We start from the raw sequence: 26,134 nt of genomic DNA on the forward strand, positions 1-26,134 counted from the left end.
GTCACAGTATAAAATATTACAAAGTGATAAAGTAAGGACATGGACTGAGAATAAGATGATAGGGTAAAGAAAGTGTCATTAGCGATTTTGGAGCAATGTCAATGCAGTATTATAAGCCATTGGGAGGTGGGTCAGAGAAAAGCTAGATTCATGAGATTAGGAATATAGTGTGTAGTGAGAAAATAGAGGTAGGCAGATTAAATTAATTTTTTAAGACATGTGACAGCAAAAGAAAGGTGAAAAATGGAATATTAGTTTGAAGGAATGGGAGGTTTGGAGAATGACAAATATAAATTTAAAATCAGATGCTTGATTCTCCCTGTTGAAAAATAAGAGAAGAGACTCCCCCTCCCCCACTGCCTGCCCCCTTTTCTAAAAGCATTTACTTTAGAAGACTTAAAAGTTTTTCCCTGTCTCTTTGAAACGTATGTAAATATTTTTAAAAGCTTCATAATCCTCTTGCCAACTGTATGATCCAGGAACGTTTTGCTCACCGACCTGAGAACCATCTCTTTGAAATGTAATCATTAAGGAAGATAATGTCCTTATCTCCCAGTTTCTGTGGGATAAGCTTAACCTCAGTGGACATCTCACTCCCAACGTGCAAGACTACGTCTTGTCATAAAGAGTTTATTTTTCCTTTGGTTAAAGTCAGTTAGCTCACACAGGTGGTCACCCCAACTAGCAAGTGAATTTAGGATGAACTGTGTGGGACAATGCTGTCAGTGCTTTTACTTGAGGACTAATGATCATTTATCTTGAGAACATATATGTATTAGTCAGAGTTCTCCAGAGAAACAGAACCAATAGGTTGTATATATACATGGAAAGAGACTTTATTATAAGAAATTGGCTCATGCAATTATGAAGGCTGACCAGGCTCAGGATCTGCAGGAGGATCCAGCTGGTTGGAGACCCAGAAGAGTCAATAGGGTGGTTTCAATCTAAAGGATAGCAGGCTCAAGATCCAGAAAGAGCCAAAGTTTCAGTCTGAGTCCAAGGCAGAATAAAGCCAATGACCTGATTCAAAGGCAATCAGGAGGAAAGAAACTTCTCTTCCTCAGGGAGAGTCAGTCTTTTTGTTCTATTCAGTCCCTCAACAGATTGGATGGGACCCATCCACCTAGGAGAGGGCAATCTGCTCTATTCAGTCTATCAATGTCAGTGTTAATCTCATCCAAAAATATCCTTACAGAAACACCCAGAATATTGTTTTACCAAATATCTGGGCACCTCATGGCCTAGTCAAGCTGACACATAAAATTGGCTGTCACAATGGAATGGGGTATCTGCTTGGCTATATAAAAGAATGAGATTTTGTTCTATCTTTGCAGTTTCTTAGCAGATTGCCCATGCTGTGCATCACATTCTGGTTCAATGCTTATTCAGTAACAAAATTGTTTTTTTTTTCTCTTCTAGCTTTGTGGTGTGATTTTCTGAGTTGAGAGGTGTTGTTTTTAGTTATATTTCCCCAAAAGAAGCATTCATTACTTGGACTAGAATAAACGTGAAAGGATTTGTCAGCCACCAGGACAGACCAGAGAAAAAGAAAGAGTAAATACTAAAGGGGAGGAATTTGATGGGACACAGGCTCAGGTCATGATGGGGACAGAAATACGGGGGGTAATGAGCATTAAAAATAAAAGGAACTCTCTCCTCTTGCTCTTTCTCCTCTTTCCAGTGGAATTAGTTTGCTAGGATTGCCATAACAAATGTCACAGGCTGAGTTCTAACAACAGACATTCGTGGTCTCATCATTTTGGAACTGGAGGTCCAAGATTACAGTGAGGCTGATAAGGTGGGCCTCAATTTGATCTAACTAGTGTCTTTGTAAGAAGAGGAGCTGGGACACACAGAGACCAGCGATGTGCAAGACCTTGTGAGGACACAGCAGGAAGTCAGTGTACTGTGAGCCATGGAGACAGGCCATGGGAGAAAACCACACCTGCCTACACAGCAGGCACAGAGCCCAGTGTTTATAATATAATGAATACGACTGAGTTCCTATCCTCAAGGTAAAAGGGTTTACATTCTAATCCTGAGCTGCCATCAACCCTGTTGGTTTGTCTTGCTACTCTTGTTTCTCAGCTTCTACATCTATGGCTCACTTTGCAAAAATCATGCTTCAGTGAGTCTTTTCAGACTATCTTTCTCCTATTGTAAGTGTGGTCAATACTCTTTAGTTTTCAGGCTAGATATTCTACAGTCCTCTGGCCTCTACACATCACATGAATACATATCACATGAATACTAAGCAACTAGATAGAAAGAAGAGATATAATTTGAATGCCCCATAAACCTAATATACCTGCCCTGAGCCATCTTTCCCAGCAGTGAGCAAGTGGGCCTGAAATCACCTCTTTACAGTAGCTTCTTTGGATTAAGGCATTCTCTCAGGAAGTTTCTTTTGAAATGCAAGTATTATATCTTCTGTTGTACTTTATTATAATAATTGATTGGGACGGCATCCTTAATTTCACATTTCCCATGGTGGCTTTAATGTAAACAATGAATGAAGTAAAGTTCTCAGAAGATTATACCCACTAACATTAATAGACATTTAACACAAGTTAGCTTGTGAGAACAGAGCTTCTGGGTAACAGAGTATTAAGGTGGGAAGAAAGGTTCAGGAAAGATTTGGGGACAGTACTCAAAGAGGGAATCAGGGTATCAAAGGTAAATTTAAATGCTCTGAACTATTAAAAATGTACTGAAAGCAGATGTATTGAGGTAGAACGTAGTTGGCACAAATATTCTTTTCCAATGGAAAAAGATGAGTACTATAACCAGCTAGCACCATAAATAAATCAAATTCTTAGAAAAGGTGATAAGTCATGAAATGCATAAGCAAGAAGCAAAGTATCCACTTTTAGATTCATAAAGGTTTTCCTTGCCACATAAGTGAGGAGTCAACAAATCGTTTCTATAAAGAGCTAGATAGTAAATACCTTAGGCTTTGAGGGCCACAGCGCTGTGGCAACTATTCATTGCTGCCATTATAACATGATAGTAGCATAGATGATACATAAATGAATGGGTGTGGCTGTGTCCAATAAAACTTTATCTGCAAGAGTTTACTGACCCCTGATATAGATTACAGAAGAGAGACTGTGGGGCTTCATATCATCAATCAAAGCAAAATGATGGGGATTCAAAGCCATTTTACTAGTAAGATCCTTCTTTCCATTCTGCTACACATACAGAAGATAACTAGGGTAGAAACATCACTTGCAGTGGAGAAAAACTTCAGTTGATTGAGACAAAAATAAGGAAAAGGAAAGTCTTTACAATTCCATTTGAATTTTCCATTTGGGGCTGTTGCCTACTGACATAAAGACAAAACAGTGTTGTCACAGCAAGAAATCATGTGTATAAACCTCTTTGTAAGGTTACCATAGGCATAACTGGTTATTATTTGGAAACTAAATGTCTTAGACTTAAGGCGAATTCTCAGATATGGGGGGGCCTTCTCATTTCTTAACCATCCCTCAAGTTTTTACAGTAAATGTAGCAAGGATTTTATCTGAAGTCTTTCCACCTTTCATTATTTTCAGATGCCTTCCCACTTCTTTCCATTGTAGAGCTCATCTTTTCAGTGAGTGGTCATCAGTGACCCCAAGTTTTCAAAAGCAAAGCAAATATGACCATGCCCAGAGATACTCGCCATTGAAAGGACTTAAGCAAACCAGGTCTTCAATGCATAAAAGAATGTCTCAACATAAGGAATTTTGGGCAGATGGGACAAAGGTCTTGGTTTAAACAATGCGGCTTCAAGCCCCTGAAATCACAGTATAGCCCTGGCTTTGTCTAGGACTAAGCCTTTCCTGACACGGGCCATGCCTATGGTCAGTTGGGCAACACCACTTCTGCTGTGAAGAAAACTGATTCAGTGAACTATGATGGCCTCCTGAAAAGTATTCCACGAAAAGATAAATACGCTTTGCTATCATTTTTTTAAGATTTATTTTATTTATTTTAGAGAGAGAGACAGAGAGCGTGTGTGTGCATGCACTTGGGGGAGGGGCAGAGGGAGAGAATCCCCGAGCAGACCCCCCACTGAGCGTGGAGCCCAGTGTAAGGCTCCATCCCACAACCCATGAGATCATGACCTTAGCTGAAAACTAAGGAGTCCGGTCGCTCAACCGACTGAGCCACTCAGGCGCCTGTACTACCATTTTTAAATGAGTTTTAGCAAGCGGATCTATATGTATTACAGGAGTCTACTGTAATGTCAACTGCTGACCCCCCCAAACAGTTGAAACTCTGTGTATAACTTTTGACTCTCCAGAAACAACCACTAGTAGCCTACTGTTTGACTGGAAGTCTTATGGATACCACAGTCAATTAAAACACATTTTGCATGTTACATGTATTATATATTGTGTTCTTACAATAAAGTAAGCTAGAGAACAGGAAATGTTATTATGAAAATCATAAAGAAAATACATTTATAGTTCTTTAGTGTATTTATCCAAAAAAATACGAGTGTGTTCAAACCTGTGTTGTTCGGAGGTCAACTGTATTCGGGTTTCCCAAGCAGGTTGTGAATTGTGAAAGATGCCGCTGTGTTCTGAAATGAGTATCCAACTGGCTTAGTAATTAGCAATCAATCACTTACAGAGTGCCTCCTGTAAGCTGGACATTGTGCTATCTTATCACCTTTAAAAAGACTGATTCTCAAGGTGTCTGAGGAATTTGGTCTCACAACAGCAAGTGGCAAAGCCAGGAATCAAAGGCAGGTCTCACTCTGAAGTTCCATTTTTCTCTGCTACCATTTTATTTATTTATTTATTTATTTATTTATTTATTTATTTATTTATTTATAATTTATTTATTTATGATACAAAGACATGTATCATATGATCTCACTGATATGAGGAATTCTTGATCTCAGGAAACAAACTGAGGGTTGCTGGAGTAGGGGTGGGGTGGGAGGGATGGGGTGGCTGGGTGATAGACAGTGGGAAGGGTATGTGCTGTGGTGAGCGCTGTGAATTGTGCAAGACTGTTGAATCACAGATCTGTACCTCTGAAACAAATAATGCAATATATGTTAAGAAAAAAGAAGAAGAAGAAGATAGCAGGAGGGGAAGAATGAAGGGGGGTAAATAGGAGGGGGAGACGAAACATGAGAGATGATGGACTCTTGAAAAACAAACTGAGGGTTCTAGAGGAGAGGGGGGTGGGGGGATGGGTTAGCCTGGTGATGGGTATTAAAGGGGGCACGTTCTGCGTGGAGCACTGGGTGTTATGCACAAACAATGAATCATGGAACACTATATTATGCAGACACCTAGAAACACTCCGATTTATAAATTGTCTTTGGTGAGTTTAGTTAAAGTGGTTCAATTTCCCAGAGTCTGATCACTTCTGGTGGCATTGTGACAACTGAGTTGTAGAGCTTGCAGTTTAGATAACCAGACAGGGAAAAGAAACTTCTCCCTTCCAGAAAGGTAACTTTGTACAGTTTGTCAATTTTCTGACTGTATTAGCAGACGGTGCATATGTACAGGATATGACGATGCCTTCTACTAGCCTGGAAAAAGACATGCAGCCATCCTTGGGCGTGGGATCTAGTAGAAAGTCAAGTGACTATAAAAATCTTTGTGCAGATCTCTATATTAGTGCTGATTAGTGTATCTGGGGCCACTTATATCTAAGTATCTCAGCATATCTGGAGCATTTATATCTTAAGGGCCTAGCACAGTCCCTGGAATTTAGAAACCCAGTAAATAATAGTTATGGAAACTAATAATAGTATGGAGGCTGAAAAGCAAGGTGATACTTCAAAAATTGTGTTCAGTTCAAAGCCCTGAGAACAGACCAAATGCTAGCAGGTCTCATAAATCTCTTAAAATTTCTTTGAGAAAACAGGTTGACTAATAAATAAAATCATCTTGATGCCACCAATCCTGAATATTTTCATGAATATTACAGGGAGGAGCTTTAGAAGATTGTCTATATATCTATTCTCTTGCCACCACAAAAAGAAGAAAGGGATATAGGGGGAATTCAGCTTATACATTTCAGGAAGGATATTCTCTCCTTTTGAAGCTATCCTAAGACATTCACCTTGAATGTTAATTTCTTATTGAACTTGAATCTCTGACCCAGATATTATATTCACTTGGACCTATAGAGGGCCACCTTTGGGTTTTTATACTGGATCTCTACTCCCCAGGGTCCCAGAGTGGAGTGTGACCCAGTATGAAGTAACTTCAACTCTCTTATCCTTTTTGTTTGTTTGTTTTCTCCATGGGAGGGAAGAAGAGCGATAAACTAGGGCAACAATTTACAATAGTGAATTTCCCACAGTGAGAACCTTCTCTCACATTTTAGGAACTCTTGAAGACAGAACCTGAACATCCTGCTCGTGTGGGCAGCCTAAACTTGGTTAATGTCAGTAGCAATAAAGAGAAATAATAAGGAGGAAGAGAAGGGGAAAGAGCAGTGGTGAAGGAGAAAGAGAAGGAAGGGGAGGAGAAAAAAGAGAAGGGAAGAAGAGAGAAAGGGGAGGAGGAATAACGTACTGAACTTGGACCTGTCAGTGGGCAAAGAGCATGGCATGAAATCTCTAGTTTATTCCCAATACCCTCCAAATAGCTGAAGAGGGGAAACCTGAGATAATTACTACATTAATGAAAATTTCACCTAACATCCACCTATGGGTAGGTGGACAGGGGAATCTCATTAATTATAAGCTAAGCAAGATGACATTATAACATACTAAATAGTAATTTCAGAACATTTGCCAAAGAAGGGGTGGTGCCTGGGTGGCTCAGTCAGTTAAGCATCTGCCTTCGGCTCAGGTCATGGTCCCAGGGTCCTGGGATCAAGCCCCGCATCGGGCTCCCTGCTGAGCAGGGAGTCTGCTTCTCCTTCTCCCTCTGCCCCTCCCCACTGCTCGGTGCTCACTCTTTCTCTCTCTCAATTCTCAAATAAATAAATAAAATCTTTTTAAGAAATAACATTTTCAAAATAGTATTTGTAATTGTCTTAATCAGTAACATCATTATAGTATATTTTTATCAACAATCTCGGAAGATAACTTTCACATCTTTATTTCAGTTAAAATTAAATTATGTATGTACATAAGGAATAATTTCAGGCTATCAGATTTTATTTTCTTGTTATAATGCTTTTATAATGCTTTTATAACAACTACTTTCCTAGAACTAGGTACAACACAATGGCAGGCTTTTCAATCAATATTTACTCATATTGCAACAGCAAATAAACTCTCAGTAATTGTCTTTGATAGAGCAATGAAATTTTATCATAGAAGGAAAGAAAAATATCAGCTGGTTCACAATGAATTTCAGTTAAATCAACATGATAATCTGTTAAAAGAGTATTTTGGGATACTAATATTTTCATAACTCAATTCAAAGTTTATCCAATCGACATGTCTACAAAGCACATTGCCCAAACATTAACTTTTTATTAGGTAATCTACCAACATGCTGCCAGGTGGGCCTTATTTGCCTTGGCAGGAGTTCAAAGTTTCTAGAAAGTATTGATAGCTAAATAGCTATTAACATTGATAAGAGCTCTTGCTGTTATTTCTGTGGCTAGACCACCATTTGGAACTGATTTCAAAATAGAAAGAGTAAAAGAGCTCACCCTTCTGTTAACATATTCATCGATACTTCCAAACTTACCTCCCAAGCCTGAAAAATTCCCACTCTTTATGTTGACAATCTTCTCCCAGTTTCTCAAGGCAAATTTTTTTCTCCATGCCACGTCAACAGGTATGACGAACTAAGTTCAGTCTTTGTTCCAGGATATATATATATGTTTTAATATTAATCATCTACTTTCATCTTAGCACTCATCCTGCATTCTGTCAAAGTCTGTGGCTATTAAAGCTAGAAGACTATGAGAAATGGGGCATATCTTTCCTTTAAAGGTAAGGATGCAATTAAAATCTGGCTTTAATAATCAGAGTAAATAATCAGTGTCCAGCATTTCAACCAACAATATTAATACTGAGTCTCTCAGAAAGTCACAGTCTAGTGTGGTTGTGTGAGAAACAACTGGTAACCTAAAATGCTAGCGAAAGCATTGGACATGAAATTAAAAGATTCTGGTTTGAGGATCTGATACACATAAGTTAGGAGATTAGAAAACAATACTTTGTTCTCCAAGGTAAAAATGGGGAAAAAATACCTACCTTGTGAAATAAAAGAAAATGTATGTTAAAATGTTTTGTAAACTGTAAAACACTATACATAAGACATTAATGATACCTTTACATACTCTGGGTAAGAATATAAAGGTAAAGTTTCCTTCAGATTAATGGAAAGGGCAAGAAAAGAAAAGAAAACTGGTGGTATTGGCTTGCAATTGGCATGTATAGGGGGCTGACAACAAAGAAATGGGGTAGGAGGCGAGGGGTAAAATATCACTATAGATTGGAGAATAAAGGAATGATAAATAGCAGCCCTGGTGACTCATGGCGGACATTAATCATTTACTGAGTGATTTCTATGTGTCAAAGTGGAAAAAGAATGTAAGATACATGCCTTTGAGGAACTTACATTCAGTGATAGACATTACTAGTGTTAACCAATATTTATGAATCTCTTCCCTTTCCTGGACATACAGGGAAATTATACTTCCTATGCATCTAAATTTGGCATAGCTATATGACTTGCTTTGGCCAATAAAATACGAGTGGAAGGGCGCCTGGGTGGCTCAGTCATTAAGCGTCTGCCTTCGGCTCAGGTCATGATCCTGGGGTCCTGGGATTAAGCCCCACATCGGGCTCCCTGCTCAGTGGGAAGCCTGCTTCTCCCTCTCCCTCTACCCCTCCCCCCTGCTTGTGTTCCCCCTCTCGCTGCGTCTCTCTCTGTCAAATAAATAAAATCTTAAAAAAAATACAAGTGGAAATGACAAGTATCACTAAGAATGAAACCATTTAAAAGGCAATGTGCAATTTCTCCATATTTTTTTATCATGCTCCAAGAATGATGGGAGCACTGGTTAATAAGGAAACAACACATAATGAAAAAGCCTGAGGTTCTGAGCTTTGACATGGAGGCTGCCCTAGAGTAGACTTTGAATAAGCAAGAGTAACTTTGAATAAGCAACTTTTGTCTTATTAAGTCAGGAGAATTTTTGGTTCTATTTGTTACTGCACCATGAGCTAGCCTATCCAGACTAATACCCATGGTAAAGAGAAAGTATAGCGCAGTGAAAAAAATTTGGTTTTGCACTGTCTGTACTTAAGATACTAAACCTATTATACATGAGAGCATGCTACCTATGTATTACAAGTTTACTGTCTAGTTTACCTATGTATTACTAGACTCTGTGTTTTCAAAAACTAAAATTAAGGTGGGGCTCCTGGTTGGCTCAGTTGTTAAGCATCTGCCTTCAGCTCAGGTCATGATCCCAGGGTCCTGGGATCGAGTCCTGCATCAGGCTCCCTGCTCCACCGGAAGCCTGCTTCTCCCTCTCCCACTCCCCCTGCTTGTGTTCCTGTTCTTGCTATCTCTCTCTCTCTCTCTGTCAAATAAATAAATAAAATCTTAAAAGAAAAAAAAAACTAAAATTAAGGTAATGCATTTAGAATATGCCCGACACATCTAGAATAGAGAATTAGAGGAATGTGGGGTTAATTTTCAGTAGAAGAGCCAAGTGATAGGTTTCAGAACAGCTTTTGACATTGATAATGACTTTCTAGTTGATTTTTTCCATATTTCTCTTGATATTCAGAACACTTCAATGATTTAAGTCAATTTTTTCCACTTGTTTAATATATATTTTTATAGATTATTAGAAAAAATCCTTGCTGATTAAAAAAAAGTTAAGTAAATATGTTGATGTTCTTAAGACCCTTTTTCCTAGTAGTGTCATTTCATGAATTAATGTTTCTGGAATTTATGCTCTTTATTCTATTTTACTTTTTAATGTGTATTCTTATAAGGTAGAATTCTGAGAAGTGAATGTAAAAGTGGCAGGTGTATTATTAGAAGATGGTGTTGCCCCAAATGAGTTAATCCAATCAATTTGAATTTTACTATGGACCAGAAGTAGAAATCACTAAATTTAACCTTGATTATACAAAGTAATTGTAGAAGCTTCTTTGGCACAATACATTTCAGATATAAGTATTGGGAGTATATTTTGAAGGATGTATTACATATATAGCAAAAAGAAAAAAAAAAATCCTGTCTTAAAATTGTATAGTAAATATATATGTGTGTATGTATGTGTGTGTGTGTATAGTGTACAGTAAATATATATATTTACTGTAATAGGCAGCATCCCAGATGACCTGCAAAGATCCTTACCTGTTGGTATTTTCACCCACATTGTACCACTACTGGTCTAATAGCATATGGCAGAAGTCAAGTCACTTCCATGATTAAGATGTAAAAGACTGAAACTTCCATCCTTCCATCTGTTTCTCTCTACCTCTATCCTTAGTCTACCTGTCTGTCTCATCACTCACTGTAGGAGATGCCAGTTGCCTTTTTGTGAAAACTTTCAGGCAGCTCATGCATAAGGAACAAAGGCCTCAGAAAACTTCCAGCAAGGACCCGAGGCCCATTAACAGCCACGTGAGTGAGCTTAGAAACAAAGTCTTCAGCTCCAGCAGAACTTGAGATGCCTGAACCCCTGGGGCAGGTTCATTACAACTTTGAGACCTTAAGCCAGAAGACCCATTTAAACCATTCCCAGATCCTGACGCCTGGAAACTTTGTAAGCTAATAAATGTTTTAGGCTGTTACATTGACAGTAATTTGTTATGCTACAATGGATATCTAATATATTTGTCAAAATTGAACAGAAAAAAAGCACATAGGGTTTACTGAAGCCTTTAATATTTTAAACTTATAACTGTTACAATTCTCTTCTTTAAATTAAAATTGTATGATGGTTTTGAGGCTTGCAATGATGATTGCTGTTCTTAAATACACAGGGGTTTATTTTCTAATGGGTCTTTTTTTAAAGACAGTTAATGCCACCCAAAAGCACAAGATAAATTTTACTCAAATATTTATGGGATGATACAGTATCTTTTAGGAAAAACATCTGCCACAAAAAAAAATGTTTATTTCAAAATGCTGTATTGCTAGTAGGGATCACTGTTCTCCTTTGCAGAAGGGCATGTTTTGCACAGCGTAGGTGGGGCTGATTTCAGGGTACGTGGATAGTCTACCAGTTGAGAGATGTTTTGACTTAAAAGTTGTTCTTCATTTCACTAAATTGTATAATGCCAACAGATTCTGCTGTTACTGAAAAAGAACATTTAAGGTCCGATTAAATACATGATTTTATCAATGTGACTTTCTGATTTCCAAACTCCAGAAGATCTTCAATGATCTGATGGTTTCACTCTCAGTTCATCAGCAATGCTTCTCTAAGTGGATCTAGCTAAGTCTTGGGGAACCAGGCTAGCTGGATATTCTTAACTGGGTAACCATTTCGTTTAGCTTCAGCTTACGGTGGAAATGGAGAAGAGAGGGGACTGGGATCTGCATTAGTTTGCCAGGGCTACCATAATAAAGTACCATGGATTAGCTTAAACAACAAAAATTTATTTTCAAGATTCTGGAGGCTAGAAATACAAATCAAGTATCAGGAGGGTTGATTTCTTCTGAGGGCCTCTCTCCTTGGCTCGTAGATGGCTATCTTCCTTTGTGTCTTCAAACAGTTTTGACTTCGTGCATGTCCATGTCCTAACCCCCTCTTCTTACAAGAACACCAGTCACAGTGGCTTAGGGTCCACCCTAATGCCATCATGTTACCTCTTTACACCCTATCTTCAAATACAGTCACATTCTGAGGTATGAAATTCAGACTTCAATATATAAATTTGAGAGGGGACACAGTTCAGTCTATGAGATGTGAAATATATTGTTTAGATAATAAACTAAAAGAACAAATAAGTAAAATCATTAGTACACTTAAGCAGAGCTGAATAAGAGATATGTGTTACAGTAAAAGTGGCAATGCATTCAGATTGATTATACATGACGAGGCTCAGAAACTATATAAGAAATGATATAAGAATCACAGGTGCCTGGGTGGCTCAGGCAGTTAAGCATCCAACTCTTGATTTCAGCTCAGGTCATGATCTCAGGGTCATGAGACTGAGCCCTGTGTTGGGTTCTGAGCTGGGCATGGAGCCTCCTTGAGAGTCTCTCTCTCCCTTTGCCCCTCCCCCCAACTCATGTGCTCACTCTTTGTCTGTCTCTCTCTAAAAAAGAAAAAAAAGAAGAAGAAAGAAATACAAGAATCAATAGCAACAAAACAATCATGGAGAATTTCTCCATGGAGCCTGGAGGTGGGGATCATTGGGGATCATCTTGGAAGAGGGCTACTATGTGAAGAGAGTGTGTGTGTCTGTGTGTTTTACATCATCATGAGGTTGATAACAAATTATATCTTTAAATGAGGGAGTGTCAAAAATTGCTCTCTGGACCACTCAAATTCATCAAGGTATAAAGAGATTAAGGAAAACATATTTGAGCATTGATCTTTTTTGGAATTGGGTTTTTGTATTAAAAGAGCATCACAAATGTTTCATGCAGAGGAAATAAAAATCAGTTAAAAAGCATATTAAAGCTATCATAAAATATGTATGTGTTAAAGAAATCCAGAGTGAAAAAGTAATCAGAGCTGAATAGTAAATACCATTTCTCAAAAGTAAATCACTACTTGTAATGTTTAAAATTAAGAAAAATCATGCTAAGACAAGCCAGTAAGTTTGTCACAGGGGAAAATATGAGATAATATGTTCACATGAGTAGTTCTTAGTTGATTTCCAGGAAAAATTTGAAAATAAAAACTAATATGCTTTCTCTCGGGAATTTTAGAACATACCAAATGCAAAACAAAACAAAAAAACACTTTGTGATGTGTATCTTATAGTGAATAACTATCAATAATGTTCATAAAAATTAGCTTCACTTATTTGGGCTATTTGTTTACTTAGCACATTTGGTTTAAGTTAAATCAGGGTAATCTTGTGTGTGTGATGGTGTATCATACAAAGCAAATAAAGATATCTTATTTCTCCTTTTGTGAAAGAATTACAAGAAAGACACTTAAAGGCAATTTGCCCACTAAGTTGTTCTAAAGGTTTTCAATACTAAGATCCATTGTTATTTAATACTTCAGGGCAGGAGTCAACAAACTTTTTCTGTAGAGGGTCAGTCAGTAAATATTTGCAGCTTTTCTGGCCATAGGGTCTGGTTAACTACCCAACTTCACCACCACAGAGTAAAATAAAAACAGCCATCAACAATATTTAAATAAATGTGGTTGTGTTCAATAAAACTTTAGATATGGAGACTGCAATTTGAATTTCAGATCACATTCATGTGTTACACAATATTCTCCTTCTTTTGATTCTTCTTTGTTTTTCAACACTTTAGAAACATAAAAACTTTTCTTAGCTCACAGGCCATGCAAAAACAGATCACAGTCCAGATTTGGTAAATGTTTGGTTTAGAACCACCCTATTAATATGCTCATAGGCTGATAAGATAGGTAAAACACTAAAGAGGCACTGAAAAACACAAAAAAGTGAAGGCGCTCTTAAGTTCCTAGGTGTTAAGTCCAGCTGTCTTCTGGGATACATCATTGTTAGGTATCCAAAACCAATTAACTGACAGTTGAGTTCATTGAGTTTCTAACTGAAATATGCAGGGTGGCTGAGCCAGTGGAAGATGTTTACACTTTAGACAATCAGAGGTGATGTAATTTTAGCAATAAGTATATCACACATGGTTTTACCATGATAGTCATACATAATTGTTAATAGCTAGCACATATACAGTACTTTCCATGATCCAGAAACTTGTCTAAGGACTTTAAATGCATTCAATTATTTAATTTTCACCAAAAAAAAAAAAAAACCAAGACCCTAAAATGTGGGTAAAATTGTTACCCTCATTTTATAGATCTTACCTTTCAAAATTGTGTCACTGTTTATCTGGCTTCTATTATCTGGGGTGTGTGTGTGTGTGTGTAAAAATAGTGAACTATAGATGTATATATATATGTAATCATTTGTACAAGAGACCATGATCACTGTTATGATCTTCATCCTTCTTTTCTCATCCATCATTTTTTTAATTACACAAAATAAAAGAGAGCAAATGGAAATATTCTACCAACTTAATGAGCACACAACTGGCATTATGACTAAGAGCATTATTCCTAGTGTTTACGCCCGGGGCTCTGATGAAGCCTTTAATGTCTGGTCCTTCTCATACATTCTCCCAAATAGAGTCACGGTCAAGAGAGGTCCAGATGGTGGCTTCACACTGAACAAGCGTCCATCACTTGACACCTAATCAAAACACAAAGAAGTTGATTGGGTCTCCCTCTAACTTATACAACCTCATAACACCTTCTAAAATTCAGTACAACTGGATGAAGAAACAATAAAAATAATGGCTAACTTCTCTTCTAAAAGAAATTTTGAAATGGTACAGGGTATAAGAAAAATTGGAGCTATGGAATTGGCACTGATTCATTTATTATTGAAATGGCTATAATCAATATCTTATAATTTACTTATTTGAGGAAGTATTCCATGAGTCAGTAAGCATAAAACAATGGGTTTGGGAGTATCTAAGAGAAATCTAGTCCTCTCAGACATAATAGGCTCCTCCAAGGGGACAGAAGGGATTGACTGGGGGGTTTTGAGCTGAGCCTCTTTCATCCCTGTCACTCATTCACCACAGCCTCCCAACCTGCTCATTGGCCCTAGTGCCCCACAGTAGCTGTTCCTACAAGGAAGGGGAAAGAAGAACAAAACCCACAGGTAAGTCAGGGGAAGAATATGGCTGGGCAGAGTTTATGCAGTAAGGAAATATTTCTGGACTTTAAAAAAAAAGTGTTTGCTTTCTTGCCTATTTCAGCCACTGGGTCTTCACCCACACAGTGAGAGGAATTCCCTTTAACTTGTCTAGGCTATCACTGCCCATGATGTGAAGGGGTTCCCTCTGGTGGGACCAGTCCTGAAATCCTTCTCAAGTCTTCTTCCTGCTCAACAGACCCAAAACAGCCCAGCCTCCTCCCAATAGTCTCCACAATAATATATTTATTTATTCTTAAGGATACACTAAAAATTTCCAGACAAGAAATTCAACCTGCTCAGTGTCCTTCATGATTCCCCAAGAACAATTTTATTCTTTCCAAATGGAGATATTTTTGATATCTTGAACACTTCAGTAGGTTTTATACTCAAAAAGTGCTTCTTCTGACATGAAATGAATTGTCAATATTAAGCAAATGTCCTTACCTGAAATTCTCCAGATGCAAGCTGACTTTCACTTAGCAACACCTCAGGGAAGACATACTGAGTTCCAAAAGTGCCACTGAGGGAAAACATTTCAAACCTGGTAGAAGCCGTTTCAACTGCACCACCACAAGTGTTTAAGTTTGTTGTTTTACATTTCAGCAGAGTACAAATCTAGAAGAAAAAATGCAAACCAGTAAGTCCTAAGAAAGCCAACTGATACACCCTCCTGGGCTAGAAATAACGCCTATGCAATGCCTATGCCCCTTTGTTCGATAAAATATTTCTTTTTCATTAGATTAATTCAGCTCATTGATAGCTAATTTAACAACTAATTCAACTAATTCATAAAATAAAGGAAATCTTAATCTCAGGAACAAACTGAGTGTTACTGGAGTGGTTGGGGGTGGGAGGGATGGGGTGGCTGGGTGATAGACATTGGGGAGGGTATGTGCTACGGTGAGCGCTGTGAATTGTGCAAGGCTGTTGAATCACAGATCTGTACTTCTGAAACAAATAACGCAACATATTTTAAGAAAAAAGAAAAAGAAGAAGATAGCAGGAGAGGAAGAATGAAGGGGAGTAAGTCAGAGGGGGAGACAAACCAGGAGAGATGATGGACTCTGAAAAACAAACTGAGGGTTCTAGAGGGGAGGAGGGTAGGGGGATGGGTTAGCCTGGTGATGGGTATTAAAGAGGGCACATTCTGCATGGAGCACTGGGTGTTATGAACAAACAATGAATCATGGAACACTACACCAAAACAAATGATGTAATATATGGTGATTAACATCACAATAAAAAATTAAAAAAAAAAAGAAAAAAAAATAAAGGACTTCAGGCCCTACTGCTTTCTCCAATTCACGGTCAAACAGATTAAATCTCTTAAAGAAACAATCAGACCCTTGGTCAATAGCCATGAACTATACCTTCATTGTTCTCAAGCTAGCAATGCTTTTAATAATCAAGTGTTCTATTTTTTTTAAAAAAAGGTTAAATTTAGACACAAATTTAATCTCTACATTTTTGCCTATTTTGCACAACAAAGGAACTTTAAAGTTTTAATGAACCCTAGACTTGATCTAGAGGCAATCCCTGTGAATTGGATAAGTCACATACTTCATATCTGAGTAAGAACTGAAATAGTACTCACTATACTACACAGTTAAACTATACTACACTATATTACTACATAATTATTTGAATGTAAAATCTAAGTATATGAGTCATCTCATTATGCAGATGCAAAGTCCCCAAAAGGAAGATCCATATTTATTTAATTCTATCTGTACTGCACTTCCAAGCCTTTTTCAAGCCACCTTTAACTTCCTGCCTGAATAAAGCAATAGCCTCTAACTGGTCTCCCTGCTTCTACTTTTGAAGTTGGAGAGTAAGTGCTTTAGAGCAAGTGTGTTAAGATGGGCTACAATTAGCTTTCAGGTAAAGGTAGAATGAATACATGCTTCTATTTTATTCCCTTAACATCTTGCTGAAACCAACATTAGTTTTTTAAGACATCAACCCACACGGATAGAATGGGAGGACAGACCATGGTATAATGTTGGAAGCTGGGATGGTTGATGCAAAAGTAACAAATGATTTAGCAGACCTGAAGAAAGCCAAGTCCTAAACTGGCAATGGGAGAGCCAAGAATCAACCCTATCTATACTGCTGCAGAATACTCAGAAGATTCCATCCCTGGGAGCACTAGGTACCTCAGGAGCTGGTAAAGTCGTGGCTAAAGTAAGGAAAATTGGTGGGAAGTTTTTAAGGATGCCTCAGATACTGAGTCCCCCACCATGAATGGGCCACTGTCCTTCCCCTATTCCCATAAAAGATGGGGCATTTATTTCCAGAGAGGGTAAAGCAGATGATATTTAGTGGAGATTTTGAAAAACCCTAGTTGAAGGGGATTACATGAATGAAACCTACTAAATGTTGCAACCACCTCCTTCCACCAGGGCCACATCCAACAAGATCATTGCTCCCACCCGGCCCTCTAAACGTGGCCAGCAAATAATTTAGCCTTCAGAAATAAAACTGCCAGATAAACACAGGAAAGGTGTCCTGTTAAATTTGAAGTTCAGATAAACTAAAATACTAAAAATGGTTTTTAGTGTAAGTATGTCCCAAACATTGCATGGGACCTACTTACATTTTTAAAAATATGTGTTGTCGCTTTTGGGGACTGTGACACTGGAAAGGTGAGGTTCTGGCCGGGCCGAGGGTATCGGATCTCCCTGTCCTCCTGCCCTCCGACCTTTCCCCAAAGCCCCTCAACAAAATGGTTTGATCAAAAAAACAAAAACTGTTTATCCAAACTTTGAATTTACTAGGGTATCCTGTATTTTAATTTGCTAAATTAGGCAACACTATTCAGGAAGGGAATTAGAAGAATTTTAAAACCTGAGAAACCTGACCCATCCCCAGAGGAAGTTTCCAAATATACTTAACTCAGGGATTCCTCTAGTGAAAGGCCCAGCTAGATTACCCTACTGTGAAGCTTAAAATTGGCAAGTATCACTCCTATGCTCCGCTTTTCAGTCAGTTTTTGGTAATGTTAAAGGGTTACCATACATATGGGGAAAGCTTCTAACATGAGAGAGAGCAAAACAAGCAGATAAAGGAAACTTGAGTAAAAAAAGAGTATTTAAGCAGAGGAAGCTTCAAGGAAAATAATTTTCCTTAATAGCCTCAGAAAGATAAAATACTGTATCCACAAAACATCAGTAAAGAAAAAAAACTCATAAAGCAAAAAAATAGTTCTTGAAAAATAAAAACATGTCAGTCAAAATAAAAGACTCAAGGCAAGCCTTGGAATATCAAGAACAAAAATTCTCAGAAAGTAAATGGAAAAAATGAAAAGAAATAGCAAAGAAAAGATTAAAAAATTAGAAGACCAATCCAAAAGGCACATGACCCCAATAATAGGAATTCCAGAAGAAGAAACAGAAGGGAGGAAATTCTAAAAGATTTCTAAGAAATGGGAGGAAGAGGGGTTCACATACAAAGGATGAGGAATCAAAATAACTCAAGAATTCTCAGTAGCAAAACAATGACCTTGAATTCCATACCTAGGGAAATACTCCATCAAACATGAAAGGAAAGGCATTTTCAGTCTTATAAGTTGAAAACATTTTATCACCCATTCACTCTCTTCCCGGAACTTACAACAACAACAAAGGAGGTGTGTGGTATTGTGATTTATAGTAAGAAATATATATTTGGTCTTTTTCTAGTTCCTGACATAGAAGGCCCTAAAATCCTTGGAATTTCCTTAGTGATAAGAAGGGAAATGTGAAAGGAGGGGCTTTTGTTGCTCATAAGGAGCCTCTTTCAACCACACCTGAGTATGTGTGAATGATGAGATTTTTGGAAAGCTGTAAATAACCACAGGATGGAAACTGGTTACCATCTGGTTAGAGAGTTGGAACTTTAAGCCTCACCATCCCCACCCCTATCTCTGGAGGGGAGAGGAGCTGGAAGTTAAATTAATCACCAATGGTCAATGATTTAATCAATCGTGTCCATGAAATTAAGCCTCCATAAAAGTCCCTCAAGTATGGGGTTCAGAGAGATTTCAGGTTGGCAAACAAGAATGCCATATCTACATGCCAGGAAAGGTGGCACATGCCAAACTCCATGGGGACAGAAACTCCTATGCTTGGGATACTTCCAGATCTTGCCCTATGTATCTCTTCCTCTGGTTGTTCATTTATATGCTTTAAAATATCCTCTGCAATAAATTCTTAGCAATACATAAAGCACTTTCCTGGGTTCAATGAGCCATTCCAGAAAATTAGCAAATCCAAGGCAGGGGTGATGGGAATCCCTGACTTACAGCCAGTCAGGTCAGAAGCACAAGTGACAACCTAGACTTGTGATTGGAGTCTCAAGTGGGGAGGGGACCAGTTTTGTGGGGCTGAGCCCTTAATCTGTGGACTCTGCATTAGCTCCAGGTAGATGGTGTCAGATGAGTAAATTTCGGAAGAAACAGCTAAAAGATTCAGATGAGTAAATTTCAGAAGAAACAGCTAAAAGATTCAAAAGGGTTTGCCTTCAGAAAGAGGGACTGGGTATGGGGCGCCTGGGTGGCTCAGTTGGTTGGGTGACTGCCTTCGGCTCAGGTCATGATCCTGGAGTCCCGGGATCGAGTCCCACATCGGGCTCCCTGCTCAGCAGGGAGTCTGCTTCTCCCTCTGACCCTCTTCCCTCTCGTGCTCTCGATCTCTCATTCTCTCTCTCAAATAAATAAATAAAATCTTAAAAAAAAAAAAAAAAAGAAAGAGGGACTGGGTGGATTATGGGAGAAACTAGTGTCTTACAAGACTTCAGTGCTATTTGTCTTCTTAGTTATGTCCATGCATTACTTTGATTAAAATAAAGAAAGAAGTGTTAGAACCAATCCAGGTGGTAGGAAGGGATAGGACATCTAGCCTATGAGAACAACTAAAGAACTAAAGGAGTTGAATCAGGAGCTGCTCGCAGTGGAGCCAGTGTTTATGTGAGTAAAACCTGGTGGTATCGGTCTGATAATTAAAATGTTATGTTACTTCTATTAATAATAATAATAATAATAATAAAAGTTAACATTTATTGAGAACTTTCTATGTGCTAGGCACAGTGCTAAACTCTTTACATTTATTAAATCAAACTTCCCAAAAACCCTATGAAGAATTTATTATTATTATTATTATTATCCTTATTCCCTTCTTAGGACTAGGTTAGGTCTTCCAGTTGTATGCTTTAATTGTCCATGGTACTTTCCTTTTATGGCATTTGTCACAACTAAAATTAAGTAGTGATTTTCTTAGTTTTCTGTTCAATCCTGTCTTCCCACTAGTATTAAGTTCTATGAAGACAGTGACTATATTTGTCTTGCTCATCTTAATATCCTCAGGCTCTATCAAATACTTGAACGCAGAAAGCATTACATAAATATCTAGTGAATGAAAATGAATCCATATGTTATAGATGATGAACCACATGTTTAAAGAGGCTAAAAGATTGGCTCAAGGCAGGTGGCCATTACCCAGTAAAAAAGGAATTTACCCAGAATTTCTGACTCCAGAATCTATGTTCTCATCATGTTGTGTTAAGCCCCTGAATTTAATCTTTGGTTTTTAGCAGAGTTGTTATCCCTAATTTCTTACCCTGTTGGGAAATAGCTTTACATTCTAGAAGACTGACAGGCCCGTGTTTAGATGACTCTGACCTTGGTGGGAGGAAATGGACAGGACAAACGGTACAGAAAGTAATCTAAAGAGGAAAGTCCCCTAAGTATATTGGGTAAAGGGAATGAACTTCTTTCATTTAGTTTATTCCTTCTTTATTCATCGATTTACTCAATGATTCTTTAAAATATGTAAACTGCTCCTTCTCCCACTCTCCTATAACAACTGCTGTAAATCTCTACCCAATCTTTTACCATCTTCTACTCCAGAAAATGCTACAAGCACCTTCTTTCCCCATGTCCTTAAAATTCACTCTAGAACACTCGGAAAACCTCTGTGGCAAGATGCAGAGTTATTGTACCCTTATCTCCTTTTCTTTCCCTTTTCTCCTTAGTTAAGAAATAGATTTTGGTGTTATAGAGATTTTTCTAGCATTAATTATCATCACAGTTAGCCTATGAAAGATTATGAATATAATACCAAAATCCCTCATCCTCAATTCCAAGACCAACCTTCTGTAAAAATAAAGGCTTTTGTAGCACATTTGACATTGAGACCTAACTTGAACTAACATAACCATGTTTTTATTTCAGCTATTTAGGATGAATAGTCCCATGTTTTCCAGCAGACATATTAACATGTTTGATTTGGGGTGCTGCCCTCAGATTCTGCCGGTCACGGCTCCAGCTGAATGTCCCATAAACACTTCAAAGCCAGAACATTCCAAGTGAACTGAGCATCTCCCCACTACCACTCAATCTGTTCCCCCTCCAGCATCCTGACCTGTCAGAGCACGGCATTCACCCAGCCACTCCTGCCAGAAACCTGGTACATCCTTGTCCTCTCAATCTGCTTTCCTTTTCTATATCAAATCAGCTATAAGTTAAGTTTTCTACATATTGCTTGACTCCATACCCTGCTCTTATTCCTACTAACATACTCTTGGTACAGGCCCTAGTAGGACTATTTTCATAATCTAACTAGTCTATTTGCCCTAGTTTCATCATCCACAGTGCTGCCACAGTGATCTACTCAATGGCAGATCTGACAGTGAGGAATTTTAAGCAAGAGAGTGAAATAATCACAAATGGCTTTTAGTAATTTTTATGATTAGAGTGTAGGAAAGAGATTGGATGGAGCTGAAACTGTCAACTGGAAGCCCTGAAACAGGATGGGAGACAGATCAGGGAAGAGGAGAGCAAAACGAGAGGAACATGAAAGTTGTTTGTTCTTAGGGATCATACCTTACCAGCCTATAACAGTTCCTCCTTCAGTGTTGGGGGCTGTGAGATGCCCAAATCTTTGCAGTAGTAAACTACTCTACTACGTATCTCAGAGGTCGACCCTGTATGTCTCCAGGACATGCTTAGTGTCAAGCTCTTAAGGAAACAAGATAAGCTTTAGTGAACATATAAAGAAAATGGATAAATTTCTTCAGGCAGGAAATATCAGAGGCTAATCATCCATTAAAAGAATCTGTAATTTGATTATCATATCATTTTAAATACAGGTATTGTAAATAAATCTTCTGCCTTTTTTCCAGCCAGTTTAAAACCAGACTGACATCTAGGATTTCAAGTTTAAGCAAACAAAAATTCAGGATGCCCAGCTAAATTTGAATTTCAAATAAAACAAAATTTTTAGTGTCCAGGTATCCTCAAAAGTGAGACACTTATAATAAAAATAATTCATTGTTTATCTGAAATTCAAATTCAACTAGAGGTCCTGTATTTTATCTGGTTAACTCCCCTGACACCAAAACAATCATTACCTGTAAATAATATGTCCCTTCGACAATATGTAGTCCATCAAATGCCCCTAGGGCATAAACTTCATCTCTTCTCTTTTCAGACATCTTGTAGCTTAGATGACAGCAGAGTTTTTTCTGACAAACTGTGTAATTTCCTGTGACTCTCGTGAGCTCCAAGAAGGTGAATTCATCAAAAAAGGCAGTACCTTTAAATTTCTGATTTCCTGTTGAGAATGCTTTTATACTACTGGCATAAGAAGTCCAATTCACTACAGGGCTGTGTGAGTAAGAATCCAGTTCTGAGAGAAGGAGTTTCCCCTCCTTTGTCTTCATATCATAATGAAATGCTCTTGGAGAATCAGGTGCATAGATGCCACTTCCTGAAAGTGATGTTGGATGGCATTTGAAATAGAAAAGTGAAAAAGGATTGCATAGTTGTTATTGTTATTTTAAACTCACATTCTCTAAGCTATATACGTCATTAATTTCAGTAAAATATACTGAGAAGGACAACAAGTGACAGGAGATCCAACAGAGTATGATATCAAAAAGCCAATAAGTGAAACTTTCATGTAAGAAGTGGTGAATTTTTGAGGGGGGGAAAAAAAGAAATGTGCATATAAGTTGAATAAAACTAAATAAACCTACAAAACAATTTAGATTGAGATGGTTCTACAGTATTTCACCAGCTAGATATGCAAAAATTAAGAGCTGGAAAACATTATATTAAGGAGTACATGCTAGCTAGAAAAAATTATTTTTTCTTTTACTTTTTTGATTACATGAAGTTTGTAAATCTTAAAGCTTACACATTACCTGTCATTCTCTTCGAGGGGTCATGCAAATTGGATGCAAGGAAGTTGACCCCCATGCCCATTGCCCAAGCTGAGTGGAATTGAATAGCTGACAAATGTGGCAAAACATTCATCCATGCTGTTGGGAAGACTATGGTATCGACATGGAAATCTTTCACCAGAGTAACAGCAGGATCATAGAAGAGTATATCGAAGCACGTGAAAATGCCAAATCTTCCAAAGATGGTGTCAAAAGTCACAACCTCAGGCTTCTTGGGTACATTGAATTGATTTTCACCCATGAAAAGGTTATGCTGTAATAAACAGAAGATGAGGGGCACCTGGGTGGCTCAGTCATTAAACATCTGCCTTTTGCTCAGGTCATGATCCCAGGGTCCTGGGATCAAGCCCCACATCAGGCTCCCTGCTCAGCGGGAAGCCTGCTTCTCCTTCTCCCACTCCCCCTGCTTGTGTTCCCTCTCTCGCTGTCTCTCTCTCTCTCTCCCTCTCTCTCTCTCTGTCAAATAAATAAATAAATTAAAAAAAAAAAAGATGAAGGGGAAAAAAAGTCTCTTTTCAGAAGTTGGCCTGGGTTTACTGTGTCTGAAAAAAGTGTAAGCCAACAACTCTTAGTCAGTGCCAATTTAATCCATGACCACTGTCCTCACATGGAAAAAGTGTAAGAGAATAGAGATTACTACAGCTGATAGGAGCCTTTGGTTCAACCTCCACATTTTATAGATATGTAGGCAGGAATCCTTATTTATTAAGACCCTCTTGAATCTTACAAGACACAGAACTGAAATAGATAACTTCTATTTGCCAGGAACACTTAAAAATTTTCTGTGGACAAAGAACTTTCTTTGCTCCTTTCTCTTCCAAATTAAGTCTATCTGGTAGGTAGTTTCTCCTTCTAGTCTTGATCCAATGCCAGGGCATGTCTTTAAAAGGACAAAGTCTAAAAGGCAACATTATATTTCAATACAGGTACCTCCTGCTGATTCTCATACACTTCCACAGACACATTCCTATGTTTCTAAATGCATAGGAAACCTCTTGAGCCTCTTTATAGGAGCTTACCATACCTAATCATTACTTTCTATCCTTTGTCTCCATTCTGCTTCTAAAGTATGCTTATTATCTATACTAATGATTTTTCCTTCTTGTCCACTTTACTTTGTTAAACACTCAGTAACTGAACTGTTTGCAAATTAATTTTACCTTATGGTAGCGTGCCACCAGTTTTCCCTGAGAATCAAACACCACATCAGTGTTGTATTGGTAACGACCATCAGGGGGACATTGAGGGTCACTGGCATTGCATGGCTTCTTGTCCCCAATATTTGCTACAACGTAGATAGAGTTGTCCTTGGCCAGGCAGCTGAGCCTTTCTTGCACTGGGGTGTAGCCAAACCTATGTGTTCATTAGAAGAGAAAAATAAAAATGAAGTTTATCTTTTAATAAAATTCAGAATTATATTCCTGGAACCTATCATGTGATACACACAAAAATAAATTCTAAATAACATCATAGAAGGGAAAGATTAAAACAATGGATTTCAGAGGAAGTACACGCTTGTGGGAATTTGGTTGTAGGAAACTATTCTAGGATAAGATTCTAGGCCATGTAATTTTTTATCATAGCATTTATCATCATTTATAATCATGTGTTCATTATGTGTTTATCTTATGTGTGGCACATCTCATAGATATTTTGGGACAATGATACACATCTTCTGTTCACTAACCCTGGCAGAATAGAGGAATTAAAAAAAATACTTCAAGTGAAAGAACAACAACTTGGAATTAGAATTCTGGGAAGATGGCAGAGTAGGAAGCACCAGAAATACATCCCTCCACCTAGATAATATTTGTACTGGCAGAATCTGACTGATACAACTATTTTGAAATTCGGAAGTCTATTTCAAGGCTTGTAAGGCAAATTGCAGTCAATTTCAGTCAATTTCAGCTCTTAGCTCAGCAGTGGCTACCCATGCTTTACCCCACACCCAGGCCCATGACAGATAGCCACGCTGGAGCACCATGCGGGCAGCTTACAGAACCAGGTTGGACACTAAAACCCGTAACCTCCAAATATCAGGGATCTGTGTTCTGATCACTGATAACTGCTTCTGATCGTGGAGGTGCAAACACAGGGGCAGGCAGCCATTGTTTTACCTCACCATCACCACCACCACCACCACCACTATATTGTTGCAAGTCCTTCCCCTACTGGCTGAAGTTATTTCTAGAGGATTTAAAGAGCCAGAGTTGTCTTCTCTCCCTCTTCCTTAATTTTTCCTTTTCTCTCTTTTTTTGAAATCAGACATTTAAGGATTAGGACATACAAAAGCAATCATATATATATATATATATATATATATATATATATATATATATATATAGGAGAATTTAGAAAATCATCACATGTGCTCCAGGAAAGACACAGGCTAAGACAATGCCTCAAAAGATCTTAAGTTTACAGATCAAGCTTATGCCTAGTGCAGAAACAGCCTATAGGAATCAAAACAAACAAATAAGCAAAAGGCTAGTACTAAACCCTGGGGAAGGAGAAGAATTTGATTTTCAGAATGATCACATTTTAAGATTCAAATATTGACAACAAAAAAATCATTAAGACATACAAATAAACAGCAAAGTATGGCCCATTCAAAGGGAAAAAAAAAAAAAAAGAATAAACCTACAGAAACCATCCTGGAGAAAGACCAGATGGCAAACCTACTAGAGAAGGACTAAAACAACGGTCTTAAAGATGGAGGTCAGGAAAAGAACTGCCAGGAAACCGGTTTGGCAGTTCCTCAAAAAATTAAAAAAAGAACCATCACATGATTCAGCATCACATGATTCAGCAATTACACTTCCGGATATATTTCCAAAAAACTGAAAGCAGCAACTTGAAGATATGTTTGTAATACTCATGTTCATAGCAGGATTATTCACAATAGCTAAAAGGTGGAAGCAACTCAAGTGTCCATCAAGGGATGAAAGATAACAAAGTGTGGTATGTATACACAGTAGAGTATTATTCAGCTTTAAAAGGAAGGAAATTCTGACACATGCTACATGAATGAACTTTGAAGACACTATGCTAAGTGAAATAAATCAATCACAAAAAGGTAAAAACCATACA

General features: G+C 38.0%; 1 protein-coding gene across 1 annotated transcript in view; it reads right to left on the bottom strand.

Moving 5' to 3' along the window:
• Positions 1–26,134, bottom strand: part of VNN1 (vanin 1) — a 725,633-nt gene that overhangs the window by 684,451 nt on the left and 15,048 nt on the right. The window contains exons 4-8 of the mRNA XM_025865591.2: positions 24,205–24,397; positions 23,006–23,297; positions 22,211–22,569; positions 15,269–15,439; positions 14,075–14,311 (exon numbers count right to left, since the gene is read on the bottom strand). Of these exons, the coding sequence (XP_025721376.1) occupies positions 14,186–14,311; positions 15,269–15,439; positions 22,211–22,569; positions 23,006–23,297; positions 24,205–24,397 (1,141 nt within the window). The 3' untranslated portion in view covers positions 14,075–14,185. The remainder of the gene's footprint in view (positions 1–14,074; positions 14,312–15,268; positions 15,440–22,210; positions 22,570–23,005; positions 23,298–24,204; positions 24,398–26,134) is intronic.

This window comes from Callorhinus ursinus, unplaced genomic scaffold (genome assembly GCF_003265705.2).
Source record: "Callorhinus ursinus isolate GAN/ISIS: 27379988/994484 unplaced genomic scaffold, GSC_fseal_2.0 scaffold6, whole genome shotgun sequence".
NCBI classification, from domain to species: domain Eukaryota; kingdom Metazoa; phylum Chordata; class Mammalia; order Carnivora; family Otariidae; genus Callorhinus; species Callorhinus ursinus.